At 33.6% G+C, this 23,798-nt stretch overlaps 1 protein-coding gene across 1 annotated transcript in view; it reads left to right on the top strand.

The window, feature by feature from the left end:
• Window positions 1-23,798, top strand: part of SOX6 (SRY-box transcription factor 6) — a 494,065-nt gene that overhangs the window by 201,189 nt on the left and 269,078 nt on the right. The window contains exon 4 of the mRNA XM_030829763.1: window positions 16,406-16,495. Within this exon, the coding sequence (XP_030685623.1) occupies window positions 16,406-16,495 (90 nt within the window). The remainder of the gene's footprint in view (window positions 1-16,405; window positions 16,496-23,798) is intronic.

The raw sequence follows: 23,798 nt of genomic DNA, 5'->3' as shown, positions 1-23,798 counted from the left end.
TACACTCAGGAATGGATAGTCTCTTTGAAAAATGATGCTGAGAAAACTGGATGTCCATATCGAGAAGAATGAAACTAGAACCCTATCTCTCACCATATATAAAAATCAAATAAAGACTTTAATCTAACGCCTGAAATGAAACTATGAGAAAAAGACAATGAGAAACACTCCAGGACATTTATTTGGGCAAAGATTTTTTGAGTAAGACCTCAAAAGCACAGGCAATCAAATAAAACATGAATGAATGGGATCATATCAAGCTAAAAAGCTTCCTCATATCAAAGGAAACAATTAACAACATGTACAGACAATCCACAGAATGGTAGAAAATATTTGCAAACTACCCATATAAGAAGGGATTAACAAGCAGAATATATAAGGAGCTAAAAAACTCAGTAGGAAAAAGCCAAATAAACCAATTTTTAAAACAGGCAAAATATCTACATAGATATTTCTCAAAAGAAGACATAAAAATAGCAAACAGGTAAATGAAAAAATGCCCAACATCACTAATCATCAGAGAAATACAAATACAACCTACAATGAAATATCATCTCACACCAGTTAAAATGGCTTATTTCCAAAGACCGGCAATATGGAATGCTGGTAAGGATGTGGAGGCATGGGAACCCTCGTACACTGTTTGTGTGAATGTAAATTAGTATAACCACTATTGAGAACAGTATGCAGGTTCCTCAGAAAACTAAAATAGAAGTACCTTATGATCCAGCAATCCCAGTGCTGGATATAAATTCAAAAGAAAATGATATGGTTTGGCTGTGACCCCACCCACTTCTCATCTTGAATTGTAGTTCCCATAATCCTTATGTGGCATGAGAGGGACCCGGTGGGAGGTAATTTAATCATGGAGGCAGTTTCCTCTATGCTATTCTCATGATAGTGAGTTCTCATGAGAGCTGATGGGTATTTTTTTTTTAGTTGGTATTGTTTTGAGATGGAGTCTTGCTCTGTCATCCAGGCTGGAGTGCAGTGGTGCAATCTCGGCTCACTGCAAGCTCTGCCTCCTGGCTTCACACCATTCTCCTGCCTCAGCCTCCTGAGTAGCTGGGACTACAGGCACCTGCCACCACACCTGGCTAATTTTTTGTATTTTTAGTAGAGATGGGGTTTCACTTTGTTAGCCAAGATGGTCTTGATCTCCTGACCTCGTGATCCACTCGCCTCAGCCTCCCAAAGTGCTGGGATTACAGGTGTGAGCCACCACCCCCGGCCGAGATCTGATGGTTTTATAAGCGGCTTCCCCCTTCGCTCAGCTCTGATTCTTCTCCTTCCTGCTGCCATGTGAAGAAGGATGTGTTTGCTTCCCCTTCCACCATGACTATAAGTTTCCTGAGGCTTCCCCAGCCCTGCAGAATTGTGAGTCAATTAAATCTCTTTCCTTTATAAATTACCCAGTCTTGGGCAGTTCTTTATAGTACTATGAGAATGTACTAATGCAATTGGTACTGGTAGAATTTTGTGCTGCTACAAAGATACCCAAAAATGTGGAAGTGACTTTGGAACTGGATAACAGGCAGAGGTTGGAACAGTTTGGAGTTCTCAGAAGAAGATAGGAAGATGTGGAAAAGTTTGGAACTTCCTAGAGACTTGTTGAGTGGCTTTGACCAAAATTCTGATAGTGATATGAACAATGAAGTCCAGGCTGAAGTTGGCTCAGATGGAGATAAGGAACTTGTTGGGAACTGGAGCAAAGGTGACTCTTGTTTTGCATTACAAAGAGGCTGGCAGCACTTTGTCCCTGCCCTAGAGATTTGTGGAACTTTCAACTTGAGAATGATGCTTTAAGATATCTGGCAGAAGAAATTTCTAAGTGGCAAAGTGTTCAAGAAGAGGCAGAGCATAAAAGTTTGGAAAATTTGCAGCCTAACGATGTGATGGAAAAGAAAAACCCATTTTCTGGGGAGAAATTCAAGCCTGCTGCAGAAATTTGCATAAGTAACAAGGAGCCAAAATTTTTTTTCTTTTCTTTTTTTTTGAGACAGAGCCTCTGTTGCCCAGGCTTGAGTGCAGTAGTGTGATCCTGGCTCACTGCAACCTCCACCTCTTGGGTTCAAGTGATTCTCCTGCCTCAGCTTCCCGAGTAGCTGGGACTGCAGTCATGTGCCCCCATGCCCAGCTAATTTTCTTTTTGTATTTTTAGTAGAGATGGGGTTTTAGCCGGGGTTGTCTCGATCTCCTGACCTCATGATCTGCCTGCCTTGGGCTCCCAAAGTGCTGGGATTACAGGCATGAGACACCGTGCCCAGCTGGAGCCAAGTGTTAGTCACTAAGACAATGGGGAAAATGTCTCCAGAGCATGTCAGAGACCTTCACAGCAGCCCCTCCCATCACAGGCCGAAAGGCCTAGGAGGGAAAAATGGTTTTGTGGGCCAGGCCCAAGGCCCCCCTGCACTGTGTAACCTTGGGATATGATGCCCTGCATTCCAGCTGCTTCAGCTCCAGTTGTGGCTACAAGGGGCAAAAGTACAGCTCAGGCTATTGCTTCAGAGGGTGCAAGGCCGAAGCCTTGGCAGCTTTCACGTGGTGTAGGGTCTGAGGGTGCACAGTAGTCAAGAATTGAGGTTTTGGAACCTTTGCCTAGATTTCAGAGGATGTATGGAAACACCAGGATGTCCACGTAGAAGTTTGCTGCAGAGGTGGAGCTGTCATGGAGAACCTCTGTTAGGGCAGTGTGGAAGGCAAATGTGGGATTGGAACCCCTACACAGAGTCCCCATTGGGGCACTGCCTAGTAGAGCTGTGAGAAGAGGGCCACTATTCTCCAGACCCCAAAATGGTAGATCCACGAACAGCTTGCACTGCATGCCTGGTAAAGCCACAAATATTCAATGCCAGCCACTGAAAGCAGCCAGGGGTTGGGCTTTACCTTGCAAAGCCACAGGGGCAGAGTTGTCCAAGGCCATGGAAGCCCACCTTTTGTATCTGCATGACCTGGATGTGAGACATGGAGTCAAAGGAGGTCATTTTGGAACTTTAAGGTTTAATGACCGCCTTATTGGATTTCAGACTTGCATGGCACCTGTAACCCCTTTGTTTTGGCCAATTTCTCCCATTTGGAATGGGTGTATTTACCCAATGCCTGTACCCCTGTTGTATCTAGGAAGTAACTAACTTGCTTTTGATTTTACAGGCTCATAGACAGAAGGGTCTTGCCTTGTCTTAGATGAGATTTTGGACTGAGACTTTTGAGTTAATGCTGAAATGAGTTAAGACTTTGTGGACTGTTGGAAGGGCATTATTGTGTTTTGAAATGTGAGGACATGAAATTTGGGAGGGACCAGGGCCAAAATGATATGGTTTGGCTGTTTCCCCACCCAAATCTCGTCTTGAATTGTAGTTCTTATAATCCCCATGTGTCATGGAAGGGACCTGGTGGGAGGTAATTGTAGGTGGTTTACCCCATGCTATTCTTGTGACAGTAAGTCCTCATAAGATCTGATGGTTCTATAAGGGGCTTACCACTTTACTCAGTTCTCATTCTTCTCCTTCCTGTCACCATGTGAAGATGGACATGTTTGCTTTCCCTTCTGCCATGCTTGTAAATTTCCTGAGGCCTCCCAAGCCCTGCAGAACTGTGAGTCAATTAAAACTGTTTTCTTTATAAATTACCCAGTCTTGGGCAGTTCTTTATAGCAGCATGAGAATGGACTAATACAGAAAGGAAATCAGTATATTGAGATGTCTGCATTTCCATATTTATTGCAGCACTACTCACAATAGCCAAATACAGAGTCAACCTAAGTGTCCATCGACAGATGAATGGATATAAAATGTGGTACATGGCATATATACACAATAAATATTATTCAGCAATAAAAAGGAATGAAATCTTGTTGTTTACGACAACATGGATTCAACAAAAGGATATTACGTTAAGAAAAATAAGCCAGGCACAGAAAGATATTTGTCACATATTCTCGCTCATATGTGAGAGCTTAAAAAACAAATGAACTCACGGACTTAGATAGTAGAATGATGATTACCAGTAGCTGGGAAGGATAATGGGGAGCAGGAGATAAAATGGGGATAGTTGATGGGTACAAAAATTTACACAATGAAAAAGAGCTAGTATTTGGTAGCACAGGAGGGTTTCTATAGTTAATGATAATTTGCTATGTATTTAAAAATAATTAGAAGAATAGAATTGGAATGTTTCTAACACAAAGAAATGGCAAATACTTAAGGTGATGGATACCCCAGTTACCTTGATTTGATATTTACACATTGCATGCTTGTATCAAAACATCACGTGTACCTGTAAATATATACAACTATTATGTGCCCATAATAATGAAAAATTAAAAATAAATAAATTTGTTAAAAATATAATCCCTTAGATCTAAGAAGTATAAACACAGGGAAGAATTATACCAAAGCACATCAAAATCAAATGGCTGGAAACAAATGAAAGAGAGTCTTAGAAGTAGCCAAAGATATGTTATATACAATGGAGCAAAGATAGAAATGATTCCTCACATCAGAAACAATTCAGTTAGATATCACAATGACATACTTTGAGGTCCTAAAAAAATTGCAACCTACAATTTTATAATTAGAAAAAATATTCACATATGAAGGTGAAATAAAGACATTAAAGAAAAATAAAAGTTGAGACAATTTATTGCTAGCAGATTTTAATTTTAAAAATTTTAAAAAACTTCTTCAGGCTGAAGAAAATAATACTAGATGGAAACTTAGATTTTAAAAAGTAATGAAGATTACTGTAAATGGTTACTCTGGAGGCAAATATATGACATTTAATATCTAATGATTAATTTACTTAAAATATGATTGATTCTGTAGAATAAAAAATAACCATATATAATGAGGTTTAAAACATATGGAATTAATACCTATGACAGCAATAATACAAAATAAAGGTGTTTTAAAGTTCCTTACATTGTATTTGAAATGGTATATTATTGAAGGTAGACTGTTGTAAGTTAAAGATGCATATAATAAACCCTGGATCAATCATTTAAATAATGAAATAAAGAGGTATAGTTAATAAACCAATAGAGGAGATAAGCAGAATTCTAAAAAATAATAATAATTAAAAAGCCAAGAAAAGAGGAACAAAGGAACAAAGGACAAATTAAAAATAGGAAGATGGTAGACTTAACAATTATTACATTAAATCTAAATGGACTAATTATACTAATTTTTAAAAGGCAGAGATTATCAGGTTGGATTAACAAAAAACAAGACCCAATTAATATGCTAACTACAAGAGACATAATAAATGTAAAGATGTAAATATGTTAAAAGGTTTTTTGAAGATGTACCATGAAAACACTAATGATAAGAAGGCTTAAAAGGCTATATTCATATAAAAGTAGACTCCAGGAGAAGGAATATTATCAGAGATAAAGAAGGACATTTCATAATGATTAAAGGTTCAATTAACCAAGAAGACATAATATTTCTGCGTGTATACATGTATTAATAATAACAGAGCTTCAAAATACATGAAGCAAAATAATGACAGAACTAAAGGAAGAAAAAAACACAGCCACAGTCTAATTATTCTTGGTGATTTTACCACACCTATTTTAGAATTTGATAAAACAAGTAGACAGAAAAATCTGTAAGACTGTAGAAGACCTGAACAAAATTATCAACTTAACCTAATTGATGTTGCTAGAACACTACACTAAAAAACATCTGGATAATTATTATTTTCAAGGGAATAAGGAACATCCCCAAGATAAGGCATATGCTGGACTATAAAACAAATCTCAAATGTAAAATGACTGAAACTATAATGGGTATATTTTCTGACATGGAAATGAAGTACAAATCAATAACAAAATGAAACATTTTTAAATTCAAATTATTTGGCAATTAAACCACATATTTCTAAATAAACCATTTACCAAAGAAGAAAGAACAAGGAAAATTGTAAAGTATTTTAAACTAAATGATAATGAAAACCCAACCTAACAAAATGTGTGGGATGCAGCTAAAGTAATACTTAGAAGGAAATTAATATCTTTAAATGCTAATATTAAATATAGTCTTAAAAAATTGCCTGTAAATTCAAGACAAATTCAATCAGAATTCCAGAAAGTCTTTTCTTTTTTGGTAGGAAAACCAATTCTAAAATTTATCTGAAAATGCAAAGGACCTAGTGTAGCCAAAACAAATTTGAAATAGAAGAACAAATTCTTATTCCACATGATTTCAAAACTTATTATAAGTCTGCAACAATGAAGACAGTTTGCTATTATAGTAACGATAATGAATTGATTAATAGAACAGAAAAGAGAATTAAGAAATAGATCTACAAACACACACACACAAACACACACACACATACACACTCTATACACAGCCATTTGATTTTCAACAGTTAAGCCAAGATAACTTATTGGGAAAAAGATAATCTTTTTGACAAATGTTGCTGGAACAACTGGATATTTATATGAAAGAAAACTGACTTTATCTTTTACCTCACACCATACATACAAAATAAATTAAAATTGATCATAGACCTAAATATAAAACTAAACTCTAAAGTTTCTAGAAGAAAACATAGGAAAAAAATCTTTGTGATATTGAAAAAGACAAAAATTTCATAGAGAGAATCCAGAAAATACTAGTCATTAAAAAATTGATAATTGAATCACATTAAAGTGAAAACTCTAGCTCCTCAAAAGACACAAAGAAACAAAGAGGCATGCTGTAGACTAGGTAAAAATGTTTACATTACGTATATTTGAGAGATGACTTCACAACCCAATGCAAAAATGGGCAAAATATATATGAATGGTCAAAAAGCATATGAAAATATGCTCAATATCTTAGTCATTAAGGAAATATAAATAAAACTACATTAAAATACCACTTCATATCCTCTGGGATGACAAAATTAAAGTGCTAACACTAAGACATATTGTTGAGGATATGCAACAACTAGAACACTCATACATTGTTGGTAGAAGTATAAAATGGCGCAACCACTTTGGAAAACCTTTTGGCAGTTTATAAAAATAAAGTCAGGCACATAGCTACCCCACTTTTACAGGAAATTCAATTTTTAAAGGGGAAAATAGATATATATTCATAAAAAGACTTGTGAATGAATTTGTATATTAGTTTTATTTCTAATACATCTAAACTGAAAACAACCCACATGTCCATAGACAGATGAAGAGATACACATTATACACACATTATGTGGTGTGTTCATAAAATGGAAATTAATAAAAAGGACCAGACTACTAATTCATGCTACTGTCAACAGGAATGAATCTCAAAAACTTTATGCTGAGTGAATGAATCCATATCCAAAAAAGAATATATTGTATACTTTCATTTTTATGAAATTCAAGAATAGGCAAAATTATCTTATAGTGATAGAAATCATATCAGTGGTTGCCTGAGTCCAGGAGCATGGATGATTGCCTGGAAAGGGAGCATAAGATAACTTTTTAGAAATGTTCTGTATCTTCTTTTGGAGGGTGGAGCTACATGAGTATATAATTTGTCAAAACTTATTAAATTTATATTTTAAATGGGTGCATTTTATTATATGTAAATTATATATGAATATAGTTAATTTAAAAAACTAGTTTTATAGCTGCTTGACACACAATAGTCATGATCTTTTTATGTACATCAAGGAATTAGTTTTAGCACTTTTTCTGTGCAGAGCTCTGGGTTAAGCATTATGGAAAAACACAAAGTGGTATCAGAAACATTCCCTGACCATCAAGAAACTTAATATGTAGTTATCATATTGTGGTATAAACTTGATCACATAATTAATCAGATGGTGGTAAAAACTGATAAGTACTAGTGGTGGTAGATGTAAAAGGAGTCATGAAATTCAGAGTTAAATTAGTTGATTGATAGATGAGAAGACTATACAAAATACAGTGCCTGACAGATACGTGCTCAGCAAGTGTTAATTATTTTCCTTGAGGGGATGAGAATTTATGTTTGAAGTGATGAATCAAGGCATAATTGAGGAGGTGGCATTTGATGTAGGCACAGTAGAATAGGAGGGTTTTTCGTAAGTCAAAAAGTGGGGAGACATTCAGGTCAGGAGGATGTGGTGATCAAAGAGGGGAAGTGAAAAAGCACAGGTATGTGCAGTGGAGACAGGCATGCTTGGTGTACTCATTTGGACAAAAAGAAGAGTTTCATGTAAATAGAATAATAGGAAATTAATGACCAGGGTCAAACTATAAAGGGTCCGTAAAACCAAATTGAGGAATATAACCTTGTTTTAAATCGATCTTTTGTGGATTGCCAATATATAAAGTAAAACAGATAAAAATTGATATTTTATCAGTAAAAACTTATTTTATAATTTAATATTATGACATTAAATATAAAGTCAATTAATCAGAACAGTGAAGCTGTTTTGAATACATAACTTTGAAATTAGGGACTGCTGATCTCAGATGAAAGGTTTATTTTGTTTTTTTTAATGAGCCTCAGTTTTCACTTAATTTCTGCTGTGTTTTCTTTTGGTTGCATCATGTTGAGAAAGTCCTAATTTATATAGACAAGTTATTGTAAGTAGCAATGCTTTAAACGTTTACGTTAAGGTCTTTGTATATCTTTCAATGAAGCAAGAAGTTTATTTCAAAGTACAGTCACATGTTGCTTGACAATGAGGATAAATTCAGAGAAATGCATCCTTAGGCAATTTCATTGTCATGCAAACATCATTGAGGGTACTTACACAAACCTAGATGGTATGGCCTAGTACACACCTAGGCTATATAGTATAGCCTATTGATCTTAGGCTACAAACCTGTGCAGCATGTTACTGTACTTAACACTGTAGGCAGTTGTAACACAATGATAAATAATTGTGGATCTAAACATAGAAAAGGTACAGTAAATATATGATTATGCTCTTATGCAAGACTACCATTGTATGTGGAGTTTGTCTTTATGCAGCTCATGACTGTATACATAATAAATATTTTAACGTGGTAGTACAAATTAACTCTTTGGTGGTTTCCAGATGGTTAAAATTTAGAATATAGCACATTCGTGTATGTATGACACTTTTGGTTATGGTTTTCATAATGTTCAGATTGTTTCTTTAAGTTGCAACTTGCAGAAACCCAACTCAAATTAATAGGAATGTATTGGCTTACATTACCAAAATCCCAGGAATAAAATTCAGTTTTATCTATTTTGGGATGTAAGTATGCTAACATGATGTAAAGATTTTTTTCTGTATCCATTCTTATTGCTGCTCCTTCTGCCTTTCTTTGTATTTTTGGCTTCATTCACTCTTATTGCAGGCAGGCTCTATCTATGTGCCAGGTGGGATGGTCATGACTGTCCACAGGCTTATAGCTTCCAACCTGAGCATGAGAGAGCTTTAGATAGTTCCAGCAAGTAATTCTGATTGGATTGAATTTCTCTTTGTGTGGCAAGGGGGAGCAGTAGAAGGCAAGCAACACAGAACTATGATTGACCACTCTCATCAAGACAACATAAGTCAGAAATATTTTCCCAAAGAAACCAAAATAAAGAATATAGGACACATTGGATACAAAAATTATTATTTCCACAGAAATTAGAATACAGTTTTAAAAAAGTGAAGTATGTATTTTAAAAAGTAAAAATGAAACAAATAGTTGTAGAACCCAAAGAGCAGGAGCAGAAAACAGGGTATAGAGAAGACGTCACGATGAGTAATATTTTAGCAACATGGACAGCCATAGTTTCTAATGGAATGTTTTTATTCCATTAAAATTGTGGCACATCTGAAGGCCTCCTGGGCAATAAGCTACAGTGAAAAACCAAGGCTTCAGCCTGCACATGTACTTCTGATAGATGAAAATAAAACTTACCTTGGAAGGAATTACCTTATGAGTTCAACAGTAATTTTAGGAAACTGTTACCTATTCATTAGTGGATGGTATTCAGAAAAGGAGAGCTTTTAATTCAAACAAAATAAAGCATTATGGAAAAAGAATTGTGGAGGAAAGGAAAACCAGCATAAGTGAGTGTGCATAGGAGAACTGGCCGTTGACCACTATTGGTTTTCATTGCAGTATGTGGGATTTTTTGCACCCCTCTCCAAAGAATTAGAGTGTCTTACTTTATATCTGAAGCAAATAATTAGAAAATTTTTTATTTTTCACTTTTGGATACTACATTGTGGGGACAATCAAACCTATGTTCAAATAATGATTTAAATAGTCATGTCAGCAAAACAAGCACTGCACTGAAGTTAGGGCTCTGCCACCAACATTTTAACATTGGCAAGACAGGTGACTTCTTTATCTTGACTCTTTTCTCGTTTCTGAAATGAGGGTATTGGTCTTTATGATCAATAAAGACCTGCTATAGCAGCAGGCCATAGGTTTCTGAATCATCTGCTGTATGTTTCCCTCTTTTTCTAGATTGGCATTGATAACAGTTGTGCTTTGAAGGAAATTTCAGAAGAAGTTGCTTTTGAACAATTCCTGTTATTGTTATAGGTGTTAGGCAGCCTTGGAAAGCAGACAAAAGAGATACCTCTTACCTGCACCTATAGAACAATGTGACTTTCATTGATGTATGTTAAGTACTGGTTTTAAGGAATGCCTATAAAAAAATATCTAAGACTTTGGCAGATAAAAATTGTGTGTAGAGAGAATATTTTACCGATTATGATGATGTCTGTATGTATATGTGCAGGTTTCAAATGTGGTATGGAGCTTTTTCTTCCTTATGAACATTCCAAAATCTTGCATCTAACAGTTCTAATTACATTTCCAATAGCTTCCACTGCCACACACACACATACACACACACACACACACACACACACACACCCTATATTATCTAGTAAAGTGGTTTTGGAATTAACATTTTTCCTGGAAGGAATATATCTGATTTAATGACCAAATCGTTTTAAGGCAGCACAACAGAATTTCACAGGATCTAAATCTATTTTTTCACACCGATCATGCATGTTTTACTCAAGCATTGAGTCATTAGCATGTTTATAATGGTTCTAATTTAGCACAACATTTTCTGAATTTTATCCTTGAGTCATTTACAAATTGTTCATATTGAGTAAACAAAGGAAACAGATTGCATTTTATACTTAGTAATTTATCTGAAAGAAGAGGGGAGGGTTAATTGTTTTAAAGTTTTGGTCTGTTTGGGGAAGTGAGCCTGCTTTTTCATTGCTAGGCATAAATGCCATTTCTCATCTTTTTGGTAATGGGAGAGGGGTGTTATGGAGGAGTAAAATGAAAAATTAGGACCAGGACAAGATTGGCCACTCCCAGAGGGGAGTGTGGAGCAAAAGGGGAGCTGGCACGAGATTATCCAAAACAGTTGGTGCATTCCTTAATGATCAAGTGCTTGAGAAGTCCAGCTCTTCCTGGCAGAGCATCTGTGTTGATGTTTATATCATTGCCCTGCTGTATGGGAAAGGCATGCTTTCTCTTGCTGCTTGGCTAAAAATAGGACGGAATATAGTATTGTATGAGATATTTTAAGATAGCAAAAACATTTAAGAGGTTAAAGGTTTGACTTTTGGATCAAAAAAGATCAGTAATATAACTCCTTGTGTTACTTGCAGATTGGCTTTTATCTAGAGTTTGCTAGTGATTCGTACTCTTGGTTAGGGAAGTCATTCTAGGTTTATTTGGTGTAGTCTGAAAAACCCACTCTGCTGTCTTTTCTGTCAGCTTCCCAGCGTGAAGAGCAGGCCTGAAAACAGCCTCTATTTATACTCCCTTGTTCTTATTTGGAAAATCAGTTGTTTCATTGGAGAGAGAGGGAGAGGGGGAGAGAGAGAGAAGAGCATGAGCAGTCGTCAGGGAGTGTGCTTTGTACGTTATAGTGACTTCAAAATAAAACTGGCACATTTTAGTGTCTAATTATTTTTAGTGAGCTTGGAGGGTTTTAATTAAAATTTAAGAGTGCTCTTCAAGCTCTCCAAGTTCCAATTTTATCCCACTGTATTGTGGAGCACTTGCCACTGTGGAAAAATGTACAGTAACTGGCATGTGCAACTCTGTGTTTCCTAATGAAAAATGTGGGATGGATAATCAGTGGGGATATAAATATATTTTGCTGGATTTAATTGTAAACCAAGGTCATGGATACTTTTCATAAGTTATCATTGTTCTTGGATAAATAGAAAAATTTATTACATTTGACATTTATGATTCCTATGGCAAAAATAAAAGGAATTGCTTTACTATTTTCTCAAAGTGTTAATAAGCAATAGAAAATCTGCACATAGAGCCAGCAGCAATTGTTCTCCTCACTAAAATATTTTGAAGATATTTTTTATGTTGTTTCTAGTGTTTTAGCATTTTTAAGTTTAAATATCACGAGGTAAAAGGAAAATAAGTGTTTGCTTATAGGTAGATTGTTGTAAAGTGCAATAAAGATTTGTCACATTATCTCTTCCTCTTCCCCATGCTGTAAGTTTAATGACAATTTATTTATTTATTTTTGATCTATCTGAAATACCTTTATTTTGTACAGTGTGGGAGTTAATACTGCTGCAGATTTGTCTGACGAGAAGTAATTTAAAATTGTTCCTAAAATATCATCATACAGATTAGGAATCAATATCTCACATACTCTTTCTTTTCATTTTTCTTACATCATAAAATTAATTACTAAGTTAATTAGCAGAAACATTACTCAGCTGTGATAAAGCATTCTTGACTTACCTGGCCCGAAACCTAAGTACTTAGGAAGCAGAAACATTGCTTTGTAATTTATTATGCATGATATTTTAAAAACAAAATAGTTCTGAATTCTATCTTCCTTTTCTCTCAAATTTCTTGAAAGAGAAACGCTTAAATTTGAAAAGGGGAAAGTAAAAACCAGAAACAATGCAACTAATAATTTATAATACATCAAAACGTTTACATCCTTGCTTAAATTATAGGTGAGAACTGAAGTCCAGCTCGCGATTTTTGATAGTACCCTTTTAATCATTATTATTTATAAAAATTAGAAAAGATAAAGTCCTGCATTTCATTGAATAAATATTGGTCAATGGAAACAGATTCTTTTAAAGTAAGAGGAATTAATTTTGGCATTTTCTATTTCAATAAAACTTTAGCATAATGTTACTTTAGCATTATGACTTACATTCGTTTTTTAAAAATATGTACATATTATGGTGACATTTTTCATGCTATAATGTTGTGATTCTTTATTCCCATTTCCAAAAAGCATATATTTTCTCTCCTGTTTTTCAGATGATGACAACTTAAAGACATTAAACTTGGAAAAGTCAAAGCCAGATAATAAATTTACTGCATATTGTTTAATTGTTTTGAGGATGGTGGCAGCATTGTAACTAATTAGTTAATTGTTTTCAAATTAATTTGTAAAATACATTTATGTGTATAAAATAATCCAAGAGTGTCTTGGGGCTGTTCAGTCCTTTTTTTCCATTTGGAATCTTACATAATTACTGTGTTAAAGCCACTCAGTGTGATCTTACTCTTTCCATGTACATAATGCAAACAGGCCTTCTTTACTTATTTTTACCACTTTGATTTTTGCATTTATGCTCGATCAGAATAGGGCAAAGTATGATCTGATCAATTGCCTCTGTAATACTAATATCCCATTGATGTAGTTGAGGAATGTGGCACAAAGGGAATGGATCCTTACTTTTAATTTGTACCCACACCTGGATATTGTTTTGAGATAGAAATTTGAAAACATAAATTTTATTTGTAACTTTGTATCAATTACATATTTTCTCATTTCAAATCAGGAACTTTTTGGTGGTAGCAGTAGTGTCTTCTGCTTATACAGTGCTTAGTAACAATTCACTTCTGAGAAAAAATCTCATCCTACTTGCTCTACATTATTACATGGAGAATGCTTAGCACCAATTGTGGTATGCCCCTAGAGGTTTGGCAGTCAGATAATGGGGTAGAAAGCAGTCATTTGTCAAGAGACTTTCTTACAGGTTCGAGTCTTCCTGGAATCTCCTACTCTTGAGATTAAACATTGATAAGCTTGTATGTAGTAACTTTCATTGTCCTATAGATAAAGGCAATCAGTGGTTGCTATTAAATATTTTCATGGCTGAAAATGTAGATGTGCAAAGGCTGCTTTATTTTTTCCCTCAGTTTCTTCTACTGAAATGGGAACTCATATAACTAGATTAACTGAGCATTGCAGTAAGGATTAATTTTCTAATAGGAATGCGAAACGCTTTGAAGTTATTAGCCATTTTATTAATGAATAGCTTTTATATAAAGCTGTGTCCACATGGTTTGATTTATATTTGAAGTGTGTATTCCTGTTGTTCATATAGCTCTCTTTTTCTCCCATGAAGTTTTAGCATTCTTTTCTTGGAGCTCTAAAAGATTTCAGGTCTATTTATAGAAATGAGAGACATATTTTAGCCTGACATGTATTCAATCCTAGTATATGGACTTAATCTGAATTTGTTATTATTACAAATAAATTGGGCTTTTATCTTTGACTACTATAATATATGCTCTCGACTCAAACTTTAGCTAAAGAAGTTATACTTTTGTATCAGTAATTATTAGCTTAGTGCACTGATATAACATATGAAAGGGTAAAAAAAAAACAGAATTGGGTAAGATATTAAAATAAAAACTTTTTGTTGACTATTCTTATCCATACTCTAATGTTATATCAATCTCTTTCAGAAATTTAAACCTGATTTGAGAAAAAGTAATCTGTGATAGGCATGGATTTGAAGAATTGCTTCCTAACTCTTAACTTAGTATTATCACTTTTATGACTTTAGCATAAAAACAAAATAAGTATAGAACAAAATATCTCATTTCTGAATTTCAATAAAAAATAGTAAGAGGCTATTTAAGCAATTAAATACAACCCGAACATATGCATATGCGTGTTGGCTCCATTGGAACATCACTCAGAATCCAATTTTGAAGCACACTAGTAGATCATTTGTTGAAGACTGAGAAAATAATAGGAAATAATGGAATAAAGAAAGAAGGAAGGTAGGAAGGAAGGAAAAAGGGAGGGAAGAAGTAAGGGAATGGGCAAGGAGCTTTCATTTAATAAAATCAAGCTGACTTCTATTTAGACAGAACTTTAGCTCTGTGATAGCCAGTTCGGATGGTTGTTCTTCATCAGCCGTTTTTACAACACGCTGATCTGGATTCTATCCCTTCCTTGATTGATTGATTGTGTCACAGACAAATGTTAATTGTTTTTTCACCAATACTTTCTAACCATGCAGGGTCTTCTCATCTCTTAGCCAGGGCTCACGGTCTTTTTCTGAAGCTTATCTAGCTTCTAAAGCCCTTTAGATCCATCTTGACCTTACTGTCATTCTGAAAAATTCAAGGAGGATTTAGAAGCTGGAGAAAAAAAAATGAAAGGGAAAATACTAAAGAGATAGGTGCTGATACATGAGAGAAAAGGCATTTAGAATTGGAGTAACTGTTTTAAATATAATTTTAAAAGGAAGTTATCAGAATTTTGACACTTGGAATGTTAAAGTTTTATGGGAGTATGCTTTGCACTAAGGATTTAGTATTTAAATCTGCATTCCCTTTTGGAAACATGACCTATTTGTTAAGATTTGAGGCTTAAAAGATACAAATAAATAGTTGTAAGCAGTAGCGCCAGTTGCAAATCCATTTGCATAGAGAGCAGAAATAACTCATTGAGAAAAATTTGGTAATTATCAGGACATTCTAAGTTTGGATTTCTGTAATCTTTATGAATCTTGATAAAAACAAGTATAATTACTCCCTGTATTTTAGTATGCTATTTAGAAATACAGTAGGGCAAATAATAAATGGCATTTATATAGGTATTTATTTAATAAAAATATGTATCAGTTTTTACATAAGAGAAAAGTTTTAGCAGTTTTATTACTAGGTGTCAGAAAACATCTTAATTTCATTTTCTTCCTGTTTTGCTCTAATTCGATATTTTATAAAAGTTAGAATTTTTTAAGAACTAAGTGGTTACAGATTGACTAGGCTCTTCTCTCCTGAATATCTGTTATTGTTTCTTGCACAGCACATACACATTGCTTGGACTTAAAAAATATTGCCTGGATTAAAAGGAGTATCTAATGTTAAACTGATAGGAAAGAGCCCTCTTTTCTGTACTATCAGTCTAAGAAATGACAAATGCTGATTGAATATTAATAGAATTATAATACTAAAACAGATTATTGAGCATTATCTTTTTTCTCTTAGATGATAGTTTAAATAATTATCTGGTAAAAATAAACTTTGTGGTGGTATTTTATAATACACATTATAGAATAATGTAATTTTCTATATCCTGGGGTTCAAGCTACGGCAACAAAAACAGCTTTATGCATTCTTAAATGAGAATTTCCCCATAAACTGACTTTCTAAATTTGTAATAAATATATATTTTTAATACTTACTTTTGTATTTTAATAGATTCCTCCTGCATGGAAAAACTACTTTCAAAAGATTGGAAGGAAAAAATGGAAAGACTAAATACCAGTGAACTTCTTGGAGAAATTAAAGGTACAACATAAAATATATCGAACATGTCGATGCAGTGATGTTATTTTGTATAACAATGTATTTGCTGATCTTCTGTACTATAACAGTAAATCTTATATCTAACATTTGATTGTACATGAGAGGGTGAATATTATACGTTTCTGAGCTTTTATTCCTTGCAATGTTTACAAACTGAAAAATTTCCCCACTTTTTATATTAGTCTATAAAACATATAACTTATAGGATATGCTGCCTCGTTAATTTACTTCACAAAAAAGTATGAAAACCTTATGTTAAAAGATGAGCAAATTAAGCTAAAGATAGTCTTAGTTTTTTCTCTTAAAATTATAATAATAGTTTAATTTATGAATCCAAATTATTTTGAATTTCTTCTAATCAAAATGGGTTGCCTGTAGCACCTTTAAAAATGTTTCTAGAGGCTGGGCGCGGTGGCTCACGCTTGTAATCCCAGCACTTTGGGAGGCCGAGGCGAGCGGATCACGTCAGGAGATCGAGACCACGGTGAAACCCCGTCTCTACTAAAAATACAAAAAATTAGCCGGGCGTGGTGGCGGGCGCCTGTAGTCCCAGCTACTCGGAGAGGCTGAGGCAGGAGAATGGCGTGAACCCGGGAGGCGGAGCTTGCAGTGAGCCGAGATCGCGCCACTGCACTCCAGCCTGGGCGACAGAGCGAGACTCTGTCTCAAAAAAAAAAAAAAAAAAAAAAAAAGTTTCTAGAATGTGCTGTACATAATGGTTTATTGGGGGATTCTGAAGCCTGTTTACCTTGGTTCAAATCCTGGCTCTGTCACTGGATGAGTAACTTTGGATAAGCCGCTGAAGTTTTCTTTTTTTTTCTTTTTCTTTCTTTCTTTCTTTCTTTCTTCTTTCTTTCTTTCTTTCTTTCTTTCTTTCTTTCTTTCTTTCTTTCTTTCTTTCTTTCTTCTTTTTTTCTTTTCTTTTTTTTTTTTGAGATGCAATCTCACTCTGTTGCTAGGCTGGAGTGCAGTGGCGTGATCTCAGCTCACTGCAACCTCTGCCTCCCAGGTTCAAGCGATTCTCCTGCCTCAGCACCCTGAGTAGCTGGGACTACAGGCGTGCACCACCATGCCCAGCTAATTTTTGTATTTTTAGTAGAAAGGGGTTTCACCAGGCTGACCAGGATGTTCTTGATCTCTTGACCTCGCGATCTGCCTGTCTTGGCCTCCCAAATTGCTAGGATTACGGGCGCGAATCACCGCACCGGGCCGGTTTTATGTTTTATAATCATCTCTAAAATGAGGATAATACAAGTATTTCCTTCATAAGCTCATTAAGAGAGTTAATACATGTATAGTTCTTAGAACAGTACCTGGCACTTAAGAAAGTACTCATGAGTTTAAGTTTGGTGGTTATTATTAATATACACAGACGATCCTATGTTGAATAAGCTCAAATTTCATTAGGTTTAGCATTTCGTGGTCTCTGACTCAGATGAGAATAAACATCTTTACTTTTGAATATATGTGATTAATATTATTATTTTTAGACATGTTAAGAAGTGGACTATCCCAATCCATTCAGATAGTAAGTTACCTTATCAGTCGGGAGTTATACTTTTTGCCTACTAACCAAACTCTTGCTGATTCATTTATGGAGAAGAAGTGCTGTATTATTATTATTTTTGCATTATGAATGAAATTCATGATCACGCATTAACTCTGTCAATCCTTACGGACAGTTATCACTGTGATTTGCACTAACAATTTGGGTACTTAGTTACATTAGTTTTCTGAATTTATCCAACAACTTTAGGTGAATCTTCCTATTGGTCATGGATAATATCTGAGTTAAGATGAAAATTTGATAATAATTATCTAATGTAAATGTTATTTTGAATTTACTACAGAAAATTTCCTAGTTTTCAGGCATGTCATGTTCAACTCAAGTGAAGAGAAAAGGAAGTCATCTTTTTTCCCAGCAAATAATTAATAAATCATTGCATTAACTAATTATGTATCGAAACTAGTGGAAATTGGATATTATTTTGAGTTCCCCTACTTCTGTTTTGTACTCATAAAGGCCATTTGCTGTCTTGGAAAAAAAGAAACTCAACTTATTGATGGATACAAAGAAAGTCATTAGTGACATATTCTCTATCCAGCTGCAATAACATGGTGTTTGCTACTTTGCACGTCATTCTGTGTTTTCTTCCCTTTCCAAAGTCATTCCTTTTTATAACAGTGAGAACAGAAATGGTTTGTACAAAGGCAAGCTTTTTCCAGCATGAATGATGAGGGTCCTGCTTTCTCTTAGTAATGTGAAAACTAACATTTTATTATGTTACAATTCAACATGGAGTTTTTGTACTTCAGGATATATTTTCCCCCCCACTTTCCATCTTTCTTTATATTTAATTCTAATTTTGAATTCAAAATTTAAAAAATGTGCTAGTCTTGGATACTTGAACTGTATAAATCACAAAAGTGAATCACATGAAAAATTAGCCTTTTCAAATTCCTTAACCTTTTTTTCTAGATTCTTTGTGATATGTGAACTTTCATTTGTGTGTTATTCTGAGTTTCTTATGGGCATAAAATATAAGATTCTTACTAAATTTATCTTTATTTATTCTCCATTATCATCTCTTCATACATCCTAATCTTTTACAGAAAATGTACCAATAATATATTAATTTAAAAATGAAAAAATCAGTTAAAGTAGTATTGAAATAGTTTGAGTAAACTGCTGCCAAAACTCAACATACATTTTTATTCTGGTGGAAGCCAGGCCAGTTATTATCCACCTAAATTACTTCTCATTACCCTGAAATTTTAAAGTGACCTAAATTATATCTTTGAGGAATACATACAATCATGGATTATCAGTATTTAATATTATATCTCAAGTATTGTGTATTTTTGATAGCTCTTATATTTTTCTGATTATAAAATTCATATGTATTTATTTGTAAGAAACATAGAAAAAAACAAAAAGGTAGTGAAATTATCTTTTAATTCTACCTGTATCTTATTGTATATTCTTTCCATTTTAAATTATGCATACTTATGTTAATTCTTCCCATAAAATTAGACTCATCCCATTATAATTTTTTGTAACTATTTTCCCCACTTAATGATATATTACGAATTTTCCTGAGATTATCTTCCAAAGTATTATTTTTGTTGGCAGAAAATATTGCATAAAGTGAGGTTTTCATAATGTAACTGGGCCTTTTCTTCAACATTTAAGTTGTTTTTGTTATTTGTTGGTTTAAAGAGCACCTATCTTGAAAACAGATAACATTTTTATTAAGACTTATCGACTTGTTAGTGGTTATTTAGGTTATATTCTTAAAAGTGAAATTCCTGGGCCAAAGAGTTTGTTCTTTTTAAAAAGACTTTTGATTCATATTGCCAGTTACCCTTCAGGAAGAGTATAGTATTTTGCGCTCTCACCAATAGTATCTGCAGGTTTTTATTCTTTTGCCCTGAATAACAAGTATTATTAATATAAAAATTTCTTGCCATTTTTATAGGGGAAAAAACATATCATTGTTGATTTAATGAGTTTTTTGACTATTAGTGAGAATGAGGTGTTTTATCTACATTTATTTGCAATTAAATATCTCTTCCTTTGTGAACTGCATATTTATGTTGGTTGCCCATTTTTCCATTAAAAGACTTGACCAGTTCTCAATGTTTTCTAAGAACTCTTAATATATGTTTGAATAGTACTAAACTTTATTTGTGATATATGTTGCATTTTGTCATTTGCTTTATTTTCTGGTTTTGTTGTCAATCTTTCCATACCTTTTTTAACGCTTTTTTCTATAGGGGGTTTGTTTAGAAAGGCTTCTTCATCCTGAAATTGAACAATATTCTGCTATATTTTCATCCAATTAGTTGGCTGTATTTTTAAACACTTAACTATATAATACATCTTAAATATGTTTTGATGAATAATGTCAACTAGAAATATAACTTAATTTTATTCTGAAGCAGTTAACCAAATATCTATACTGTTTATTAAATAATCCATCTTACCTCCTCTGACTTGAAATAGCATTTTTTATTACACTCTGATTACATATTTGGAACCACTTATCAGATTTTGGTTCTATTCCATTGATTTTCCCATCTAAACTTTTATTAGTACTATGCTATATTAATCACTGTAACTTTAGTATCCTTCAAAAGTAAATATTGCAAGACTACACTCATAATTTTTCTTTAAGGTGCTTCCATACTTCTTTAAAGTTTATCTTTAATTTATTTTATCGAGTTGTTAATGAAAATTCCAAAGTGATTTTTTAAAAGATTATATTACATTTATATGAAATGGTAGGATGAACTGACATCTTTACACTATTGAACTGCTCCATTCAAAGTCATTTATTCAGTTATTTTATGTCTCTCAATAATATTTTGTCTTTAAAATACAGATTCTGCACATTTGCACATTTCGTTTGATGTTTTCTTTTTTTTTTTTTTTTTTTTTTTTTTGAGACGGAGTCTTGCTCTGTCGCCCAGGCTGGAGTGCAGTGGCACAATCTCGGCTCACTGCAAGCTCCGCCTCCCGGGTTCACGCCATTCTCCTGCCTCAGCCTCTCCGAGTAGCTGGGACTACAGGCGCCCGCCACCACGCCCGGCTAAATTTTGTATTTTTAGTAGAGACGGGGTTTCACCGTGGTCTCAATCTCCTGACCTCGTGATCCGCCTGCCTTGGCCTCCCAAAGTGCTGGGATGATGTTTTCTTAATATTTAATATTTTTGCTTACTCTTGTGAATGAGAAATTTTTCGTTACATTTTCCTTTTGTTATATTTAGGGATGCTATTGAATTTTGCTGGTTAATTTTGTAACTTGCCTCTATTGAACTTTTAGGTGTAGTCGTATTTCAATAGATATGTTTTCTCTTCCTTTTTGGTAGTTATATGTCCCTTTGCTACCCACTCCCACCCACCCTTCATACGTTCATTGCCTTGAATGCCAAGAATAATATTAAGTAATAGAGAGGTAATAGCAGATATTTCAGTGCAATTTTTAATTTATGGAGTTGTTTTTAATATTTCATATTAAGTATTCTATTGACTATTGATTAAAATATCATTTTATATGTAATGATATATATAAAATATCATTATATATATCGTTTTATATATATTAAATATATTATATAAAATATATTTAAATATATCATTCTAGTCTACTAGGAGTTTGGTCTATTATGATAACTTGCATTTTATTTCATGGAATATCTTATTAGGTTTTGTTTTTCAAATTTGTCATTGAAATAAACCCTGATTAGTCGTGGTATAGTCTTGTTTAAATGTACTGCATCATTTTATTTGCTCATATTATAGTTGTTATAGTTATTTTTACAACTGTAATTATAAATTGATTAGAGTTTTCCATGTTTATATTACTTTTGTTAATTTTTTAGTAGTAGTGTTCATAGTTGAATTGAAAAACTTTTCCTCTTTTTCTTGATTATGTAAAATGTTGAATAAATAACATGAACTACTTATTCCTTGAAATTCTGAAAAATATTCTTATAAAACATCTAGGCCTAGAATTTTCTTTGGAGATTTCTTTTTAACATTTACTTTTAACATTTCTTTTTAAATCTACTTTTCTTTTAAGTCAATTTTGCCATAAAATAGTTTTCCTAAATATTTTTTAAGAGAAGAAAACTCTTAGAGAATTGTATATCTCATGAGATTTTCAAATCTCATTGACTTCATATACATATTTTATTTTTAGTTCTTCCATTTATTTGCTGTTATAGATCCCATTTTTAATTTTGCATATTTGTTTTCTCTTTTTTGTTCTTCAGTTTTACTTGCTAGTGGTTTTTCTATTTATTGCTCCACCTCCCCCAATAATCCAGTTTTTGGATTTGTCAATTGTGCTGCTTTTCAATATGCCAATTAATTCATTTTGCTTTTACCCTTATTATCTCTCCTTTCCTATTATTCTTATGCTTTTTCTTTTGTTTGTTTTTTGATATCTTTTAACTTGAATACTTCACTTAACAAATTTTTGTTTAATGATAATGGTACTTTTGGCTATGAATATATTTCTAGAAATAGCTTTATTTATCCCATAAGTTTGGGCTTTTAGAACTCTGTCATTATTTTCTAAATATTCAACATTTGTATTATTTTCTAGCTGATCTGTGTTTATATATCATTCTTAACTGCACATATTCTCTTAGAGTCCTAGAGTGTAATGAAGCTGGGAAAGGGAGAGAACTCAGCCTTTATCACTGCCATTGGAAAATTCTATGTGATGGGTAGGTGCTAGAAGGAGAGTCAAGTGTGGGCACTAGAATGGATAAGGGCAATGATTCTTCAACTCAGGGAGCTTAATATTTTTACATATTTATTTTTACATAATAAAAATAAATTATTATTTTCCCTTTTAGATTTTACTTAAAAAACCAGTGGTTTCTCATAAAATTTTATATCTGATTAACGTAAAGCAATGTTTCTAAAACTCCTTCATAGGAGTTGGAATACTGCTAAAATCTGAGAAACACTGAATCATAGAAATTTTTATGAGTATGTACCTGAGTCATGCCTAATATTCTTTTTTTATTGTCTATATGTAAGGTGGACAGCATGAAGTTTTGATATACATAAATACAGTGAAATGATTACTAGTCGAGCAAATTAACATATGTGTCACCTCACATAGTTACCTTGTTCTGTGTGTGTGGTAAAAGAACCTAAAATATACTCTCCTAGCGAGTTTACAGCATGCAGCACAATACTGTCAACTTTAGTTTTTATGTTGTAGAGTAGAGCTATAGACTTACTCATCCTACATACCTGCCACTTTGTACCCTTTGACCTACATCTCCCTATTCCTCTCTCTCTCCTACCCCTGTTAACCACCATTCATAATATTCTTAAATAGAAAATCCCTCCTTAACTCCCTACCATTTTTTCATATGTAGCCTCCTTTCTAGCAGTACTGAGGATAGAATGCTATAATTGGCATAAATTTAATAGTAGTCATCTCAAATCAGGATTCAAACCAAGTTAATATTATTACAATTATTACAAAATAACTTTATTATTAAAACTTTAAATGAAATACAGAATAAAATGTTTACACTTTTACTTTGGCCTGGCTGCATCTGAAGTGTTGTGTCCCAGTCAGGGTCTCATTTTTTTTTTCTTTTTTTTGAGATAGGGTCTTGTTCTGTCGCCTAGGCAGGAGTGCATTGGTGCAATCTCAGCTCACTGCAACCTCTGCCTCCCGGGTTCAAGCGATTCTCCTGCCTTAGCCTCCTGAGTAGCTGGGATTACAGGCATGTGCCACCATGCCTGGCTAGT

The sequence above is a fragment of the Nomascus leucogenys genome, chromosome 15, assembly GCF_006542625.1.
Source record: "Nomascus leucogenys isolate Asia chromosome 15, Asia_NLE_v1, whole genome shotgun sequence".
In the NCBI taxonomy this organism is placed as follows: Eukaryota; Metazoa; Chordata; class Mammalia; order Primates; family Hylobatidae; genus Nomascus; species Nomascus leucogenys.
This window is presented reverse-complemented; position numbering and strand designations above follow the sequence as displayed.